The sequence below is a fragment of the Nuphar pumila genome, chromosome 3 (assembly GCF_984573655.1).
Source record: "Nuphar pumila chromosome 3, dmNupPumi1.hap1.1, whole genome shotgun sequence".
NCBI lineage: Eukaryota > Viridiplantae > Streptophyta > Magnoliopsida > Nymphaeales > Nymphaeaceae > Nuphar > Nuphar pumila.
In genome coordinates this window covers 131374219-131395420 of record NC_143251.1, presented here as the reverse complement: position 1 = coordinate 131395420, position 21202 = coordinate 131374219, and the positions used below count along the sequence as shown (strand labels likewise).

The following is a 21202-nucleotide window of genomic DNA, read 5'->3' as shown; positions in this document are numbered from 1 at the left end:
ACCTTGTTATGACATGTATAAACAAAAATTTGGCTCAATTTGATGTTTTAATAATTTTCACTTGAGAAGTGACGTCCACGAACTCAGACTTGAGAGGTCCCGGTTCGGGTCGTTAAAGATAAACTCAACCTTCTTATAATCTTGACAGTGTATTTAAAGAGGACACATGTCCAACTGTTGACGACCAAAAAAAAGGGAGATGGTCAAGCAGTGGAGAACTTCTATGCATAGTTTCCTCATAAGTGAAGCGATTGCCGAAATAGTAAGAGCATCAGTGCATATACATTTTTAGAAGAAACGTGAAGACCTGTCGTGCAACATGTCTGGTGGGGGAAGGCGAGTGGGGGCACGATGATGGGTTCTATGAAGAGAAGATGGGGGTGAGAGAGGGAGAGGATGACAAATGGGTCAACGATGGTGATCTACTCAAGTAGGAAAGCATGCTGAAGGAAAAAAAGTTGGGTCGATGGATGAAATGCGTAGGTGGAGGATGTTGGTAGGACCTCTCTGACAAATATCATGAGATTTATAAAAAATCTTGTGATAATATCACGAGAAATTACTTGAAAGTTTAAAATGACAATTTTCAAAGCATGACAAATATCACGAGATTTATATTTTTATCATATATTTATCATGAAAACCGTTGAGTTTTTTATTTTTAAATGTATCTTATTTATATTTTCTCATAAAAATGTATTTTTATATTTTTAATTTATTTTAAATTTGTTTTTTATTGCCAAGATTTTGACAAAAAAATGTGAGATTTATGAAATTTTTTAAAATCTCCGGAGTTTTTAACTTCCGATATTTTATCATTTTTAACTTTTGTCACTATGGGTAGGACCAGCGAGCAGGGTGCGGAGTTTTTAACTCCCACGTTTTCACTTTGCTCCTGGGAAGGGCCCCAAACGTTCCCCTGCCAAATACCCCGACGTTTTCACTTTATATTATTGTTAAATACAAAGTGTGGTTGCGATGTTAGACAGGAATAGTGGGAACTAAAGTTAGTAGCGATGCCAATTGGCCTGAATCTGAAGATTCATATAGTATTGACCGAAAATCAATTCACTCAGAGTCGATTTTAATATTTTAATATTTTTCAAAATTGTAATGATTCTTTTTACATTACATTTTAAAAAAGACAGATTCAGCTCGATTCGGTACGAATACCAACCGATTCTTTAAATCTATTATATGTGAAAATCGATTCAGGTCCGAACCGATACTGACAACTTGTGGTAGTAACCAGGAACATATTTTATCATTTCAAAGCTGTAGGGCACAGACATAGAAAAGCCCTTTTCCTTTAAAGAATGAGAGAGAGAGAGAGAAAAAAGGCAACCCTTCCTGCTCATATCATAAAGCATTCACTAGCTAGTCAGTAGCATCACTGCCCAAATAAGCCAAGAAACCTTGTGAAAAAAACTTTGCTTTCTAGCCCCCAACAAGCCCCTTCTTTATTTTTTTTTTGAGAGAGAACAGGCCCTTTCTTCATACCATCTTTTCCTTTTCAAGCAGTTTATCATTCTCATAGTAAGCCACGAAAAAAAGTCCTTTCTCTCAGCGTTCCTCTCCTCCCAGAGCGCCATGAGAAAGCCTCTGCTTCTCCTGGTTTCCCTCATAATACTCCTCACTCTCTCTGGTTTTCAAGCAGATGCTGCTCTTCCAACGAGTAAATACCGAAAACTCCACCTCCCCATCTCATCCAATGCTCTCTCTCTCTAGAAATTGCAGAGAAATGAATATGGGCTTTCTTCTTCTTCTTTGGTTTTCCTGTTGTTGCAGGGAGATTGTTGAGTCCTTTGTTCGCTTTTTTCAAATGGATGAGGAAGAGTGCTCCAAAGGCTCCTCAAAATGGTATGTGAATCTCGGCTGTGTATGTTTTGTTTATGAGGTTTTGATTGATGGGTGTCTCAGGATTGTGGAGCTTTTTTGTTGTTTCAGATGGGAATGTTGTTCAATTTGAAAATGGGTATTTGGTTGAGACCATTGTGGACGGGAATGAGATTGGGATCTTGCCGTTCTCGATTCGTTTGGCCCCTGATGGTGAGCTCTTCGCAGTCGATTCCGCCAACAGTAACATTATGCGGATTACGCCTCCATTGTCACAATGTATGTGTGCCTTTCTTAATCAATTTTCATTGTTTTTTTTTTGTTTGAATGATTGTGAGTTTTGGCTTTTAAGCTTGGAAAGTGTTAACATGTATGTCTTCTTTCAAAAAAAAAAGTGTTAACATTTATAAGTGAATCACTTCACTTTAAGATGATTGTGGTGGATGCATAGGTTTACCTATTTTGGGGTCTCGTAGTGTGATATGTAGTTCCCTAAAGATGGTTTTCTCATGAGAATTAAGGTTGTAATTGATGGAGGATTGATGAAACCATGCCTTTGGGCTCCTGCATTGGATTGCTGCTGCTAAGTATGTCAAATTTGGCTTTCCATAGAATTTTTATTTAGCGTTCTGTTATGAAGATTATGCCGTGTTCTACATTGCTAACACGGCCATTTTATTGGCTCCGAGCATCACAAAGTTGCATGGCCAACTCTATCTTGCAGATCTGACATCTCTCGAAAAGGTCTGTTTGCAGTTCCTGAAAAGCGCATCAAGTATTTTTGGTTTGCATTATTTAGAGCGCGATGTCACAAACATATAGCAAGACATTACAGATATTCTCATGTATAAGAATGTTTCCTGTCTTTTCTCTTGAATTTGAGAATTTTGTAGATTTATTGTGCTTTTAATCGAGGGCGGGATTTCTATGTTGGCATTGTTTTTCTTGGCTCTAGAGTTTACTGAATAAAAGTTTGAAATAATATTTATGTATTGAGCATGAACAATAAAAAGTAATTTTATCCGTCTAAGTTATAGAAATGATGTGATGCAGTTGGTGGTGATAAGCTGATTTCCTACATAGCCTATATTCTTGCATGATATACATGCATGTGTGCTATGCAACGGTTGTTTGTGTTATGTCGCATCCTTGCATAATGAAGTTCAACAGTGCAAAACTCTACTAACAATACATCAATCTTTGAGTTGAGAATAGGGCCATTTCAGGTGCATGAACATTATTGGCAAATTACTCAAGTTTTTCTTGCTGTTTTCAGAAAGAATTTCCATATCCATCTGTTCTTTTTTTTTTCCTCATTCAGTCAGTTTTGATTACAGAGCACATTATTTTCATTGCAGATAGCAGAGCTAGATTAGTAGCAGGATCGTTTCAGGGTTACTCAGGACATGTTGATGGGAAACCAAGTGATGCTCGTTTTAATCATCCAAAGGGCCTTGCTGTGGATGGTAGAGGAAATGTTTATGTTGCTGATACAGCAAATATGGCGATTAGGAAGATAAGTGAATCAGGTATGATATCTGAATTTGGTACAAAAACCACAGAATTTAATGAGGTTGGTACTCATAATGCAGATTCCTCATTTTTGGTTGTTAGTAGTGGATTTATGATTCGATTGTGGTCAGTTGGTGATTTGAAACTGCAAGCTATCACCAACTCATTGGACTCAGATTGGTTCCTAGTTGGGATCACCATTAACCCAAACTTTAGCCAGGATGGTCTGGGTTTTGCCTGCATCTGGATGCTGAAGGTGTCAACAACTTGCCAAGGAGAAAGAAATATGCTTGGTTATCAAAGGCTATGTGAACATGGATTTATTGGTTCATTTGCAACCAAGTCTTTAATGATGTTATTCAATTTTCAAACTGTTGCAATATATTGCAGGTGTTACAACCATAGCTGGTGGTAAATCTAGCATGGCAGGTTATGCAGATGGCCCAAGTGAGGATGCAAAATTCTCTAGTGATTTTGATTTGGTCTATGATGGCAGTAGTTGTTCTCTAATAGTTGTTGACCGAGGCAATGCTGCTCTTAGACAAATTTTTCTTCACGATGAAGAATGTACTGATCAGCAAAGTTCAGTTCTCTCTTCAGGTACATAATAATATTAGTCATTTTAAGCAACAATGTCACCATTAGTTGCTTCAAAATTATCCTTTCTTCTTAATTTTTTCTGGAAAATTACTCATTTATGTATTTTTCTCATGTTATCTTTGGAATATGGTCTTTACTTGTCAATTTGCATCTTGTTTATAATGAGTTCATCAGTTCATGTGTGTGAGTTCAGTATTCAATTGAAATAACCCAGCTGATCCCAAGAAATACTCTTGTTATTATTCAAGAGAAATGCACACAACTTGGGTTAATTAAATAAGTAATGGATTTATCTGTAGAGAATGTTTTCTTCCAAATCAGGGGTTTGTTTTAAGCTTCAGGCATGAAGAAAATAGCTAAATATATAAATATAGAGTTTATCCCATGCAGCCTTTTCTTATTATACACCAAAAGGGAAAATCAGTAATCATTGGGAAAATGGAAAAGGAACTGTCCAGCATGGCTGAATATGATGTTCTTGACACTGTAAGCTTTTTCTGCCACAAATTCTGTTTGTGCTCTCTGAAAGACTCAAAACTTCAGAAAATGCCTATGCTACTCTTGTCATTTGGGCCCTGATTTTGGTTCATTTTGGATGTAATTTTTTCAGATTGTTATCATATAAAATTGGTACCTCCTGACATTCATACGTTGTGGACAATGCTGATTTTTGATGTTTCATGCCATGTATGGCAATTCTTGCCTTACAAATGTGTCCAGCATGATCCATTTACTAGGAATCGGCTGTTGGATCATGTTTTTTTTTATGAAAATTTATGATTTTATGAGTCTTTAAATTTATAAAAATTAAGAATCCTAATTTTTGAAGTCTTATAAAGACCTGCTCAACATATTATGATTGGATGATCCAAAGGCCTATTCTTACTAAACAAAACATGTTGATCACATCTGTAAGGCCAGGTTTCCAGAAAAAAATACTACTGTCCACACCCTTCTACTGTTGGGAGGAACCTCTCTCTCTCTCTCTCTCTATATATATATATATATATATATATATATATATAGTCATTAGAATATGAGCATTTCCAATACCTTTTTTGCAAATTCAACCATGTGGATGTTAAAGTATATGGATGTCATATATGTCTTTTGTAATGCCCACTAGGGGCAAAATAGTCTTTTCTCTTGTAAATGTGCATGTCCATTAGGGACTTCTCTTTTGCATTTTTATTATTTTTGTTTTTGAATTGGGCCCACATAGAGCCGTTGGAACCCTCTCCAACGGTCACAAACGTGACTGTTGGAGGGACTCCCAACAACTCTATGGGAGCCCCTTTGCTTCCACTTGTATAAATAAGGGGACTTGCCCCACTACAAAGCTATGCTTTTGAGAGCATTTTCAATAAGAAGATTATTTATATTTTTAAGTTCTGTGTCTCATATTGTGTGTTTGTCACTTGCCACTTTGTGGCCTATTGTATTTTGCCCATTAGTGGCTTCTTGCTTCAATGCATGTGCATCTCTTATAGTCACTTTGTGACATTGTTCTTTGCCTAGAGTTTCATTACATAGTATCAAAGTCACTAGGTATTGGAAACACTATTGGGACTATTCTCTCTTATGTTTGAGTGGTTTTGAGATTCATACCTTTGTTTTTATTCAACTCCTTTCACAATGGCCGACAAAGATGCAAAGATCAACCTTTCATTCAAATTAAATGGGACTAACTATAGAATGTGGGAGACCGCTATGGAAAACAACCTCAAATGTAAGAAACTTTGGGGATATGTATGTGTAATCGTTCCAGAATCACAATTGAAGCTTACCAAGAAGGATGTGAATGAAGAAAAAGCTAAGTGATAAAAAAAGGGGCCAAAGTCATTCAAGAATACCAATCTAAAGTTGAAGATTGGAAAAATGAGCATGCCAAAATATTGGTATGATTCATGAATAACATGAAACTCAAGATTTGTGCTAATATAGCCAAATTAAAAGATGCAAACGAAGCATGGTTCTTCATGAAAGGTATGTACACTCAAAAGGACCTTGCTAGGCACTTCTTTTTACAAGAAAAGATAAGAGGAACCAAGAAAGGAGATATGAGTATTAGAGACTATTATAGTACTCTATCCCTTTTATGGGATGAACTTGCTCTCCTCGAACCACAATGGGAAGGAAGCGCTATTGCCATGAGGCAAGAGCAAATGAAGAGAGAGATTTTTTTAATTTATTCATGGGCTTCGTCCCGAATTTGAACAACTAAGAGGATCCCTTCTTCATAGGGCCTCTACTCCTCTTAGTGAAATTCTTGCCAACTTATGCCAAGAAACTCACTTAGCTCTCAAAAAGGACTTTAATGAGGTCCATGCGGTAGCTAGACCGAGAAACAACATGAGGACATAAACCTTCTCATTTTTTAAAAAATAACAATGGTGGAGGAAGAAAAATTATTTGTCACCATTGTGATGAACCGGGTCATCTTAGACCAGATTGTCCTAAGCTTAAAAAGAATGTGGCTTCCATTGGAGATAGTCCAAGCAATTCAAATGAAGAATCAAAGAGAGATGAAGACATAAAGGACTTCATTGCTCAACTTACAAAAACTTTCCAACAATTCATGAGAATCAACTCTTCCACACCTTCCACCTCCGGTGCCGCGATATCATCAACTCCCGGTATGTCCTCTTGGATCCTTGATTTGGGTGCCTCCTTTCATATGACTCCAAATTCATCTCTTTTATCTAAACCAAGTCTTAATTCTTTTAAATCATTCATTTCTACGGTCGATGAAACATCGTTAGATGTTGAAGGGACGAGAAACCTTGAATAAGTTCTTAGTCAAAGCAAAGAATTTTATGTTCCAAAAATTAGGATTATTCCAAAACTTAACTTAATTCTCTTTTCTGTTTCGCAAATAACCGATTTTGGATGTAGTGTCTCTTTTTCACTAACCAATTGCTATGTGCAGGATCTCCGGTTTGAAAAGCAGATTGGGCAAGGCTATAGAAGAAGAGACCTATATTTTATGGATTTTTTGTCTTCGTCATCCAAATCATTTTGTAATCATGTCCAAACTAAATATATTGTTATTTGGCACAAAAGGCTTGATCACCCTAGTATTTCTAAGTTGTATTTTTTTCTTTTTTTGGAAAAAATTTGTAATGAAAAAGAATTCACATGCAATGATTGTATCCTTGGAAAGACTCATTCTCTTTCTTATCCATATAGCAATTTTATTTCCAAGAGACCATTTGAATTAGTGCATTCAAATATATGACCAACACCCGTTATGTCTAAATGTGGATATTCATGTTATATTGTCTTTATTGATGATTTTACTAGATACATATGGGTTTATTTTATTAAAAACAAATCCGATGTTTTCTCTACCTTTAAAGAATTTCATATTCTTACTAAAAATCAATTTCAAAACAACATAACCATTTTTAGATCCGATTCCGGAGGTGAATACATGTCAAATGAATTTCAAAACTATCTTAAACAAAATGACATTATTTATCAAAGATCTTGTCCTAAAACTCCTCAACAAAATGGTCTTGCCGAAAGAAAACGTAGGCATTTTATTGAAACAACAAGAACTCTTCTTGTCTCTAAAAATGTTCCATTGAACTTTTGGGCCGAAGCCGCTCTTTCCGCAACTTATCTTATAAATCGGATGCCTTCTTGATCCTTAAAGAATGTTTCTCCTTTTGAAAAATTGTTCAAAATGTCTCTGAATTTTAAAATATTAAGATTTTTTTGTTGTAAATGCTTTGTTCTTTTTCAAAGACAAGATAAACTTTCACCAAAAGCTCTTGAATGCGTTTTTATTGGCTATGGTGAAAATCAAAAGGGTATAGGTGTTATGACATTAAAAATAACAAACTTTATGTTTTAAGAAACATGACTTTTCTTAAAGAACAAAATGGATTTGAATTTCAAAAATCTAAAGAAGAAATTGACTATTCTTTCCTCTTTGACTTATTGCCTAGAAATAAGTCTAAAGATTTTAATGATACTATTTGCGATGACAATTCTCATCAAAATGATGCTTTGTTACATCAAAATGATGATTCTCACTATGAGAATCCCAATGATATTCATGTGTATACTCGGCGAGAGAGTAATGAACATCAAAATGCTTTCGATATATACTCTCAAGACATTTCTTTAGAAGATGAAATTAAACAATCTCTACCTAGACAATCTTCTAGGATCAGTAGACCTCCTCAAAAGTTTGTGTCATATGATTCATTTTCTCCAAATTATAGAAATTGTTTCATGATGATCCATTCCTATCATGAGCCCTCCAATTTTAAAGAAGCTAAGCAACATTCACATTGGATTGATGCTATGAGACTTGAGTTAGAAGCACTCAACAAAGCTAACACTTGGACAATTGTAGGTCTTCCTTTGAAAAAAAAGGCTATTGGATGTAGATGAGTTTATAAAGTCAAAACCAAGAGTGATATGACATTAGAAAGATACAAAGTTAGGTTAGTTACTAAAGGGTATGTACAAGAATATGAAATTGATTATGAAGAAACCTTTGTCTCAGTTGCTAGGATGACTAGTGTAAGAACCTTAATAGCCTTAGCATCTATTAAACAATGACCTATTTATCAATTAGATGTTAAAATTGTTTTTTCAAATGAGAACCTTTGTGAAGAAGTCTATATGGATCTTTTGTCAGGTCTTGAGATTGAAAAAGGAAAAATTCTTAAACTAAATAAAACTCTTTATGGTCTTAAACAAGCGCCAAAAGCTTGGTATGATCGCTTTAATAAAGTTGTTCTTGATAATGGTTTTACCTCTTGTTATAATGACACTTCTCTGTTTGTTAAGCATGCAGGTGATCACATAACTATTTTATTGTTATATATTGATAAAAGAGGCATTGAGCTTATTAAAAATATTCGTAAAAATAATTTTGATATGTCTTACCTTGGATTTCTAAGGTATTTTTTAGGAATTGAAGTTGCATATTCACCTCGGGAATATGTTCTGTCTCAAATGAAGCTTACATCAGATTTTATTGTCAAGTCTGACTTAACTGACGGAAAGAAAGTGAAGACTTTAGAAGTAATCAATGCTAAGATGAGAGCCAATGATGAAACTCCTTTAGAAGATCTCACTCATTATCGTCAATTGATTGGATCACTAATATATTTGTTTATTACTAAGCCAGATATTACTCATGTTGTTAGCAATGCAAGTCAATTTCAAAATGCTCCTACTATCATTCACATGGTTGCCGTCATGGGAACTATGAGATATTTGTAGGAAACCATAACCAAAGGGCTATTCTTATCTTCTTTTTCATTTCTTAATTTAATTGTTTATGCTGACTCTGATTGAGCTGAGAACCCAAATGATCGTATTTCTATAACAGGTTATTGCGTTTTTTTTGGAGAATCAATAATCTTTTGGAGATGTAAGAAACAACAGAAGGTCTCTATCTTTTACGAAGGCTGAGTATAGGGCGATGGCCACAACTACCACTGAACTTGTCTGGTTGAGAAGTCTGCTCAAAGATATGAGAGTCATTATCTCTACTCCTTTGAAGTTGTGTTGCGATAATAAGAGTGTCATCTACATTGCTAGCAATCACACCTTCTATGAATGAACAAAGCACATCGAGATGAACTGTTATGATGTTTGAGATGAATTTTTACAGGGCACCATTTAACTACCATATGTTACTTCAGAGTATCAACTAGCAGATTTCTTCACCAAAGCCTTGCTATCTCCTCGATTCTACTTTCTCCTAAGCAAACTCTCGGTGATCTCACCATCAGTTTGAAGGGGGTGTTAATATATATATATATATATATATATATATATATATATATATATATATATACATATATATATTGTAATGCCCACTAGAGGCAAAATAGTCTTTTCTCTTGTAAATGCGCATGTCCATTAGGGACTTCTCTTTTATATTTTTATTATTTTTGTTTTTATGTTTTTATGTTTTTCTTTATTTTTTGTTATGGGAGTCCTGTGCTTCCGCTTGTTGTATAAATAAGGGGACTTGCCCCACTACAAAGCTATGCTTTTGAGAGCATCTTCAATAAGAAGATTATTTATATTTTTAAGTTCTCTCGTATTGCGTGTTTGTCACTTGCCGCTTTGTGGCCTATTCTATTTTGCCCATTAGTGGCTTCTTGCTTTTATGCATTATAGTCACTTTGTGACATGTTCTTTGCCTAGTGTTTCATTCCAGTGGATGTGTTTGGCATGATGAATTTGGTAGGAATCAACCATTGGATCGTGTATTTTCGATGAAAAATGTGATTTTTGAATGCTTGAATATTTGTGAAAATTATGAGCCATTGATTTTAAAGCCTTAAGAAAATCTCATTTATGCATCAAAATTGGATGATTCAAGAGCGGGTTCTTATAAAACGAAGCATGTAGATCATATCTGTACGGTTAGATTCAAGAGAAAAGAACAAAAATTCCATGAAAATCATGGTTCACACATTAGTTCTAATATTTTCAGTTCTCATATTCTAGTGACTATATATATATATATATATATATATATATATATATATATATATATATATATTGGAAAACCCATATGTTCAAACAGGTTTTGCTTCGAACTTCGTCGAACGTGCAGTGAAATGCCCCATGTTCTTTTTTTTAGAAAAAAACAAAAATGAGTGGTGGACTGCCGCTAATTCTCTGTTTTCTGCCCGGAGATTTAGCGGTGGTAAAGACCGCCACTAAAAATCGTGAGATCACAAAAAAAAAAGATCGAAGCGTCACCGCGATCAACGGTGATGCTTCATCCTAGGTATGATCAAGCACTTTATGTGTTTGTGTTTGATGATACAAGTTACTTTCTCTCTCTCTCTATCTATCTATCTATATATATATATATAGAGAGAGAGAGAGAGAGAGAGACCAGGCCCATCCCATCAACAGTGCAGTCAAGCCCATCCAAAAATTGGGCCAACCCGGTCCATCTTGTTGTCCAGCCCTAAAGCTAACTCATCATTTATATGAGTGCTCATTAATGCATGCAATATAAATGTATGTATGAAGATATATGTGTCACTTAACAATAACTTGCATATTACTTGTTTTCTTAATTATACACTTTTGAACTCGTAACACTGATGATTCCTTTGTAGATATTCTTATGATAGCTGGTGCAATACTGGTGGGCTACGTTACATGCTTATTCCAGGATGGTTTTGTTCCCACTTGGCTCCTCAAGATGGTACAGTTTTGATGCATATGTGTCTGTCTGTATTGTAATTTTTCTTTCTGCTTCTTGTTTTTGAACTATTGAGTTATCCCACATTCTCTGGGCGTTTCCCCTTTTGTTTGTTCAGAACCACGGTCACTAGTATCCTCGGAAATTTCTTGGCTGTGGTTTCCTTAGGAAAATCTTGGATATTTAATAAAATAAAAAAAATATAGAGGAAAATTAAAAATGATAAGAAAAAAAACAATTAGAGAAAGTTTTTAAAAATAAATGAAATAAAAAATAAAAAAGTTTATATACTTTTTTGGATTAGTTAAAAAAAAAGTTATATACTTAAAATATATACTATAACAATTTTTTGTAAAATATCATGATATTATTGTGAAACTTATGTTGTCACCAATATTTTGAAAACAGTGTGACATTTCCACGTTTTTATTGGGCTAATTTGGAGAACCTGATAATATCGATATTTTCAAAATATCGGTGACATTGGTGACTATGTGTAGAACATAAGAACGAAAAAAAAATCAAAAAGACAAAATTACCAAAAGTCCTGATGCTTCACTGTCTTCTGCTGTTATATCACACATTTTCTTTTTGGCGCTTCCTCTTTATGGTATTAAGCCACTTTTTCTAGTCATGCACGTTTTATACTTCTAAGCAATTTCTTTTCATGTTGTATATCTGATGAAGATCAGTGCCTGACCTGAAGCAATAAAAATATCATTGAAAACATAAAATGAAGTTTGGCAACTAATGAGTTATATTTTTTATTGCTTTTACTAGAAATCTTCTTTTATTGTGTTTATATTTTTTTGGTTAATACTGTATCTGTTTTCAATTGATGTTGGTGCAGAAAGCAAAAGGTAGACTTTGGGGCACACCCAAGAGAGAGAGACCTGGCACTGTTGAGAACTCAAAAGATAAGCCAAATGAGTGGTGGCCCTCAATCACTGGGTTTTTTGACAAATTCAAATCCATCCCAGTGACTGTGTGTAACATTTTCTTTTATCCCATTTCTTGGCTAAGGCTATCTAAGCCCAAGGAAGGCCTCCATCCACTCAAAGACCGTCTTGTAATGCCTGAGGATGATACAGACTCAACATTTGTGCAGAAAAAGCGGCACTCGTGGACAGTTCCTGACAACCATCAAGTTAGTTCTGCTTCCTATGATTTTACACAGCAGAAGCCACCAAAGACCAAACCGAGTGGATTAAAGGATCACTCAGCATCAGCTAAACTCAGATCCTTGAAGAGGCAGGACTTCCCAGATTTCTATGGATCAGCAGAGGCTTCTCAGCATACCCTACATGCTAGTAAGAGCCTGAAAGAACGGACCAGGCATCGTCACCATGACAAGTCAAGGGAAGTGGTTTTTGGAGCTTTAGGGAATGCACCAAAGCCAATGGAAATTAAAGCTGTTGATTATGGGGACCCAAAATTCGACCATTACAACATCAGAAGAAATTTTAGTGGTAATGATGATCGCTTCCAATTTTAGTGGTACTCCATCTAGCTTGGATTCCTTTTGATAGCTGCTACGTTTAATATTGGATGCTATTTTCTTTTTTGTACACTATATATTAGCACACTGGTCAGCATTTGGCGACTCAAGAACCAACTTAGGACGGGGTGACTAGACTCAGCTGCATCATTCTGGATCTAGATTTGGTGGAACCGGGTCTTAGCCCACTCGGTTGCGTTGTGTAAGCCAAGCTGCACGCTGCTCATACACCCAACTACTATTTGTCTCAGTAATGATACAAGTCACTTGATTATGGTCACCTTCATGTCCCATTCAAGTCCCACCTTTTGAACTTTGTATGGATATGTATGAACGACAGTTTCTTTAAAGCTCATTTTTCTTCTTTCACATGGTCTATTTCTCTCTTTGGAGTGTAGCTAATCAAGCCAAGGCAGTGTATTCTGATTTAAATTCCTTGTTATTTGCACAGTTTGGTTTTAAATTTTTTTGCTCTTTGTGGTGTGCTTGTGCTTTAAATGACCCTCACTACTAAGGTATGCAATCTGTGAAGAGGGATATCTCAGTTCCCTTTATGATGGCATGTTTTGGTTGTGGGACCTTGTGGTTTCTTTCCTTGTTTGTGACAGTCTCCTTGTGCCATGTGAGGTACAGTTAATCCCATAGTTTTGCCATTGTGATAAAGTTTGTAAACAAGCTTGAATCTATTTAATTGTCAAAATCAAAGCATGGAGAAGAAATTTACTAATTGAATTCAGTCTTCTTTTTAAGGATGAAGAAATGAGGAATAATGTTGCATTCTTTTCTGGTAGTTATTATTCATCGTGTGATGGCAGTTGTCTGGGTTAGGGGTGTCAACTGGTCTGGTTTGGTTAGGACCCAGGTAAAACTAGATCCAAACCTGATTTGAGATGATGGTACCGGTTCTGGACTCAGGTCCAATTGGTCCCACCATAAGAAAAATCATACCCGGATCCTATAAAGATTACATGAACCGGACCCACACCATACCTTTTTACAAACCACACCCGGTCCAATTTATCCTTTTAACATTGAAAATTTGCAGATCTTAGTCGAAACTTGGGTTGGGCATGGGTCTGGTATGAAATTTCACAAACCATACCTGGCTCCATATATTAATCAAACCCTTTGGGTTCAACCCAGATTCTAATCGGTCTTTTTTTTTTTATCACCAAACCCTAACCTATAGGGTTTGGTACGGATCGGGTATGGGTCAAACCCGACCCATTGACACCCCTAATTGTAGTACGATTATGGTCTTTAACCTTAATCGTTTCAATCATCACTTGATGTAGATAGGTTATCAACATCCTTTGAGATGTGCTGGAATTCATGTGGCATGCCAAATTTGAAGGCCCCTTTCACCATGTGGTAGATTTTAATTTTTTGTAATCATCTGGGTTGCCAATGTTCAATTGAATCGGATGTTCACCAAGGTTTGGTTTGGACCAAGCCTCTTACTGTGTGGACCCAGTGCAACTCCAGAACCAGTACCGAGCTGCTAAAAATCCTCCAAATTCTCCACTAGTGTACGCTAATGCACCACTACTAATGATGCTTTTGAGGGAGGAAGCGGGAACATGATGATGTAAATCATACGAGCTTAGGATCGATCATGTTTGAATTAAATCCAAGCCACTAACAGGACCGCATGGCTAAGTTAAAGCAACTGTGAGTGCCTCAAGGGCTTAACGACTAATCTGGACTCTAATCCATTCGGATCCATTCAAGCACGAACTGATCTGCTTTAAACGCATACAGAAGATCAAATAGGCTGGTTTTGTACATTAATAATGTATAATACTGAAAATGGCATCTCTGCTACAAGATCCTAAGGAGACATTTGCCCACCAAGGCATTTCTTTCACCCCCAACATCCACATGCACACAATTTCTCTGAGAACAGAAGGCTACGGGCATACCAAAGATGAAATAACCAAAAGAACACTGAAACATTTCTAACATTAGATCATTACATGGTCTAAATAATTTTGTTCTTCACAAGTATTTTTAGCTAATTCCATGTTCATCAGTGATTTCACATTCATTTCAAGGGCTTATTTTAAAATTTAAAATATAGTTACAAAGGTCGTGTATCAGGGTTAGGAGGTTGCAGGTTTCAGTTTGACACAGGATCATGGTCCACAAGTGCTGACTTATGTAGTCAAAACGCCAGGCAGTGCCTACTTGCTAGACCCCTAAAAAGACTGGTTGAGGACTAGGCGGGTTAGTCGGTACCCCCACACAAATACAAAATTACATATGCTTTCACAAAATATATTAATATACTTAAGCAGCACACACACACACACACACACACACATATATATATATATATATATATATATGAGAACTGAACATATTAGGCCCCATTTCTCATTCTGCCCCATAGTTTTGGTGTGTTTTATGATAGATCTGAACCATTAGATGTGTTAAGCATGCTTGATTTAGTGGGAATAGACTCTTGGATCATGTTTTTTCGACAAAAAAAGATTTTTATGAGCCAGGAAAAACTGATACCTTCATAGCCATTGATTTTGTATCACCGGAAAAACCTGTATACAGGTCAGATTCGGGTGAACCAAAAGTCGGTTCCCACTAAACAAAACCTATAGATCACATCTATGGTGTTAGATGTGAGAAAAAATACCAAAAACATGCTATTTTGAGGGGGCAGAACGCAAAACCAACACAATATATATATATATATATATATATATATATATATATATATATATATATATATATATATATATATATATATATATATATATTGTGTTACCCCCTCAAAATAGCATGTATATATATATATTCAATTATTCGTAACCTTTCACAAAAGCACAATAACATATACACATAGAAATAACATATTATATAATCCATAATACTAAACATGTTTTTAGGCTTTTATAGAAAAAGGAATCCGAAGCAAACACACGTATATAAAAAAGACAATCAATTAAAACTGTGTATGTTTTCAACATTTCACAGAAAATCCTCAAAAGCAAAGTAACACACACCACACATATATAATTATATATATAACACAATCAATATATATAATTAACTAAGCATGTTTTCATCATTTCGCAGAACAAATCACACAAACACACATATTTAGAATTATGTATACAAAAAAATAACAGAATATGTATAATAATAATATTAATAATTTACTAAAATCCAGAAAAACAACATGAAAACACCCGTTTGTAGGTGTCCTCAAAAGACCTTCTGCCTACCTTGGAGAGTCAAGGAGTCCTCAAAAGACCTTAATTCGGGAAAGTATGGCGGATAGAGCACATTAAATGGCAACGTATTAAATTTAACATTCATTCTACCTGTCATAATCTAAAAAAAACTGGACTATATATATATATATATATATATATATATATATATATATATATATATATATATATATATATATATATATATATATATATATAGAGAGAGAGAGAGAGAGAGAGAGAGAGAGAGAGAGATTCATAAACAGGGTCTGAATGATATGGAGTGAAAAAAAGATAGCCACAGTTAATAAGGAAATATAAAAATAATGTCACTCCCACCTTTTTATCGCTTTTTTTTTTGGATAAGCGTCTAGTGCGGATGTGCACACCGTATCAATGAGTAAAATGAGCAATATCTTATTGCTTATTGCTCATTGCTCAAGTTCTTTCAAGTGAATGGAACCGTATAGATATGATCTACATGATCTATTTTGGTGGGGTGCAATTTTTAAATGACCAGAATCAGGTGTATGTATAAGATTTATTGGTTATTCAAAAATCTACATCTAGAAATGCACCGAAATTTCACAACTTTAAAAAATGTATTTTTTTTTTAACAAATTAACTATGATGAACACATATATAGGGGTTCATTTAGACAAATTAACTTCCACATATGAGTTTCAATTAATTGATAGGGTATGCACATCTTTTTTTTTTTAAAGGCAAGCTGGGGTTAGGCACACCCTGCAACTATACCATTGGGTTTTGAACCAGCAACGTCCCCACACAAAAGGAGCCCATGAGTCGGAATGCACATATATTTTTTTTAAAGGCGTGGATTAGGCAGACCCCTACCAGTTACACAACATACCATTGGGTTTTGAACTTGCAACGTCCACTAACAGCTCCTATCAAACAAACAGAGCCCCCGTTGGTAGGGGTGCACATCTTTTTTTTTTTTAAAGGCAAGCTGGGTTTAGGCGCGGACCCCTACCAGAACAACAGTCGCCCCATGTGGCAGAGGGATTCGATCCTAGGCCTTCAGCTTGGCATGACACGGGACCCCACTTACCACATGGGATACCACCTGGGCGGTAGGTATGCACATCTACACCAAAGACTTATCCCTCTTTTTTTATGCATATATACATGCATAGTCTCTGTTAGGGATGGGTATATTGGGGCTTTTTCTTTATAAGAAATAATCTAAATCATGATGTTTTTTTAAATAAAAGGGAAACCGGTTCATTCGTTTGTGAGTCCATTGGTAATAAAACTCAATGTAGGATGTAAATGGTTCAAATTCGGATAGGATGTGACCATAGTAACCACATTTGACTAATCGGATGATGGCTAAATGGATTCAGATCCAGAAAGTGAAAAGATCATACCAGATTCTTTTTGTTTTTTACATGTAAATGGATTTGGATATTTGTAAACTTAAAATATTTTGGTAACAAAAAATCAAAACCATATCCACATCCTATTATAATCGGATATGGTTTTTCGTTACCAAATGCAACTAAATGAATTCAAATTGTATTGGATATTGGATAAAATCCAATTCATTGACATCCCTAACTCCACGTCCCCCTTCCCCTCTAAGGAGGCATGGGGTTTTTACTAGGGATGGCAGTGGACCAGGGCGAGGGCAGGAGACAAGGTCTCCACCCTTGCCCTCCGTCCTCACCTCCATCCCTGCACCGGTTTTGATTTTAACCTCCATCCCCGGTTCAAACGGATAAGGTGGGGCGGAAACCCGTTCCCCCTCAGTCCACTGCCATCCTTAAAAAAGGATTGGAGATGGGCCGGGATGGGGCAAGGTGGAGATCGGGATGGGGACGGGGCGGGGCAGGGCAGGGCAGCAGAAAGCATAAGTCCATCCCCGCCTCAATCCCTGCATGGGTTTTGATTTTAACCTCCATCCTCGATACAAACGGGGCCCCATTTCCCCCTGTTCCACACTGCCATCCCTAGTTTTTACACTAAATAAACTCATGACTCATGAGTGAGGTGAGGTGGTTTCCTCCACTATTTAAAAAAAAAAAGGTTTATACATTATAAGCTTTTGATTTTGTATGGTCTTGAAAAGAAGCTGAATACATGTCACAATCTCATGATCCGAAAGCCGTTATATAGACACACTCAATCGGTTATATTGATTTATTTATATTGCACACTGAAGGCTCGGCCATTTTTCATTCACTATGATTGGATTGGCTGGAAATGTTAATTTTACTATAGTAGCAGTGCACACGAGCCGGGCTCGAGCCGCTCAAAAAGCTCGGCTCGTTCTGAAAATATATGTTTAAGTTAAGCTTGGCTCAAGCCGAGCTTGAACAGCATGTAGACAAACTTGGCTCGAGCCGAGTTGATTTAAAAAAAAAAAAGTCAATGGTCAGCCCTTTTTCATTGACTATCATTGTATTGGCTGGAAATATCAATGCTGCAATACTGCCATAGGGGTGCATATGAGACAAGTTTAGGTTCAAAAAGCTCGGCTCTTTCAGAAAAAGACATGTTTCATGTGAACAAACTCTGCTCGAGTCAAGCTTGGCTCAGCTTAAGCCGAGTTGATTTTTTGAAAAAAATATTTTCAATGAAAGTGTGAATGGCGGGATTCGAAACCTTTGTTTGCTCTTTTACTAAAACAAAAATCTACATATCCTAAAAGTAACCACTATATGACTATTAACCAAGCTTAACAGAGCTCTAAGGCTTGATGAAGCTCGGATTGCTTATATTTAACGAGCTTGACTTTGTTAGCTCGGCTCGTTGTGCAGGCCTAAGTGCCAATCAAAAGAAGGGTGGAACGTAACTGTACTTTGATGGGGTGTTTGAATCCCCATCCGTAGGACGCATTGAGCGCAGGCCTCATGCGCATCCCCACGCTTATGCAAATGTGGGATGCGCGGATGCTAAAATGGTGCATCTCGCGGACGTCTTTTTGGCATCCACGGCTACTCCGTGCCCCCCCCCCCCCACCCACACACACTGACACACACCACACACACACACACACGCGGAACAGTGGGGGACGGACGAGTACAGACACACCCAAAAATTTTTTTGAATGTGGACAGGGAAGGACAGTGTGTCCTGTTTTGCCTGCAGACACATGTGGATGTCCCGTGCTGTCCTGTCCACATGCGTACTCAATTCAAATGCAGCATGAGGGCGCGTTTGAATGTGAATCCCCACACATGACACACCTACAGACAACCGGTGGTGGAAGCACATCCATGGGACACTTTTTTTTTTACCGAACCCACCCACCCCCCTGCCCTTGGAAATATGGAGACGAGACAGTTAAATAAAAAAGGAAACTGGCCAGAACAAACTAGACAGGACGAAGTTGTCTGCCAAAACGGGTAATCTTTGGATGGGGTCGCAGATAGGGATGGCAGTGGACCCGGGCGGGAGCAGGGGCCACCCCGTCTCAAATTCCTGCCCTCCATCCCTGCACGGGTTTTAATTTTAACCTCCATTCCCGCCTCCATCCCCAGTCGGAACGGGGTGAGGCAGGGCAGGGCTCCATAATTTCTCCTCGGTCCATTGTCATCCCTAAAGAAGGATTGGGGATGGGGCGGGGCAAGGCGGGATCGGGGTGGGGTGGGGTGGGGCAGGGCAAGGCGGGATCAGGACGGGACAGGATGGGGAAAAGCGTAAGTTCATCCCCGCACTGGTTTTGATTTTAACCTCCATTCCGTTTCTTGTCCTTCATCCCCCATCCAAACAGAGCGGGCCCGATTTTCCTTGTCCACTGCCATCCCTAGTCGCAGACACCCAAAGGCACCCGTACTGTTCAAATGAGATTCTCTCCAAGCCCTCTACCACTCAGGTGGACTAAAATTGAACAATTATGCTTTCCTACAACCATTAATATTTGACATGATAGCGGTATCACTATTTATTACTGAATAAAGCATGTTGATGAGGTTACCACGTCCTTATGCTACCACCACACATCAACAGCATCCTACTAAAGTTAACATCATAAGACTTGATTTTTTCCCTAGGGATGCAAATGATTTGGGTTTGGGTTGAATATCAGATAAAGTTCAAGTCCATTTGATTTGATTTAGTATGCAATGTTGCATCTGGTTACTAATCAGGCTCGGCCTTTATATCCAATTACTAATAAGACTCAAAATCCAATAAAAAACTGACCCGATTAGATTTAAAAGCTCATCTGATTGGGCTATATAGCCCAATTGGATCTGGTACAAATATATAGGTTCCAAGTTAGATTTTGACACCAAATCTGATTACTATATCCTACTTGATACGGCTTGTATACATCTCTAGTAACATAATAAATTTGACTTTATAATCAATTATCAAGATTAAACCATATTTAGCAAAAGCAACAAAAGATCATTAAGTAAATGAATACATAATTAAAGAGGTTTTGTATTTTAAAAAACAGTCTAGTATGTTTTTAAAGGAACCATGGGACTTTTTTTTTTAAATATTTACACGGAGAAATCTCCACCGGGATTAGAGATCTAGCTGAGATGACTCTGTCAGCGTAAAATTACTCTTTGCCCTCCGGGAGTTGTCACGCTTTGGCTTGAGCAAAGAGTGACACCCATAAGTTAGACTGCCTGCCTCGGCCTCATCCAACTGCTCCAAACGGCCAAACCTCTTTGGGGCAGGAACCGTGGGACTTAAATTCAAGAGTCAATAACATTCAAACCTAAGATCCAATAAAATGGGGTTCTTATTTTAGTTATTTTAAATATATTTTTTTAATTATATCTCTTCATGTTCTAAAAGTTTGTCTCAATTCTCAAATGTCAGGGTTCTTTTGCAGATCTTTTATTTTTGTGTTTTTAAAGTTTTACTTAAAAATACTTGTGTTTTCAAATTTTTACTAAACGGTTCAGATTTGGATTTGGATCAGACATAACCAAAACCATATTCAACCAATCAGATTTTGGCTAAACATACTTGAATTTGGATTCAGATTTGGATGGTGACAACCTCACACCAGATTCTCTTTTACATGTAACCGGATTTAGACATCCAATACTCTGATTCAATAGCAAAATATCAAATCCATATCCTCTCATCCGATTATAATCAGATATTATTTTTAGCTTACCAAATGCGACTAAAGAGAATCAAATTCGGTCAGATATCGGATAAAATCTGGTTAATTGGCATCCTAGGGCAGTGCCATGGATTAGAATTAAACTTCGAGGTTTTTTGAAAACCTAAAAAGTATTTTGGGGGATACATAAAAGAATATCAAAAGTTTGGGGGCATATGAAAATTACCCATAAAAAAAAGATAAAAATCTAGGAAAAAAGAATCGGTCCT

The 21202-nt window shown here is 36.7% G+C and overlaps 1 protein-coding gene across 1 annotated transcript; it reads left to right on the top strand.

Annotated features, from left to right (window-relative positions):
• The first annotated feature begins 1322 nt into the window (after positions 1-1322).
• On the top strand, positions 1323-13013 carry LOC149843849 (uncharacterized). The gene is made up of 8 exons (XM_090001964.1): positions 1323-1675; positions 1789-1860; positions 1948-2115; positions 3195-3365; positions 3739-3948; positions 11061-11149; positions 11997-12615; positions 12728-13013. The coding sequence occupies exons 1-8, from the start codon at positions 1591-1593 to the stop codon at positions 12778-12780; spliced, it is 1467 nt and encodes a 488-aa protein (XP_089858090.1). The 5' UTR covers positions 1323-1590; the 3' UTR covers positions 12781-13013.
• Positions 13014-21202: the final 8189 nt, after the last annotated feature.

Bases quoted from the DNA above. Each gene is read 5' to 3' on its own strand.
- LOC149843849 (XM_090001964.1), top strand. From the start codon at position 1,591: ATGAGAAAGCCTCTGCTTCTCCTGGTTTCCCTCATAATACTCCTCACT. The intron at 2,116-3,194 runs GTATGTGTGCCT...TTTTCATTGCAG, and splicing joins TACGCCTCCATTGTCACAAT to ATAGCAGAGCTAGATTAGTA. The intron at 12,616-12,727 runs GTAATGATGATC...ACTATATATTAG, and splicing joins CATCAGAAGAAATTTTAGTG to CACACTGGTCAGCATTTGGC.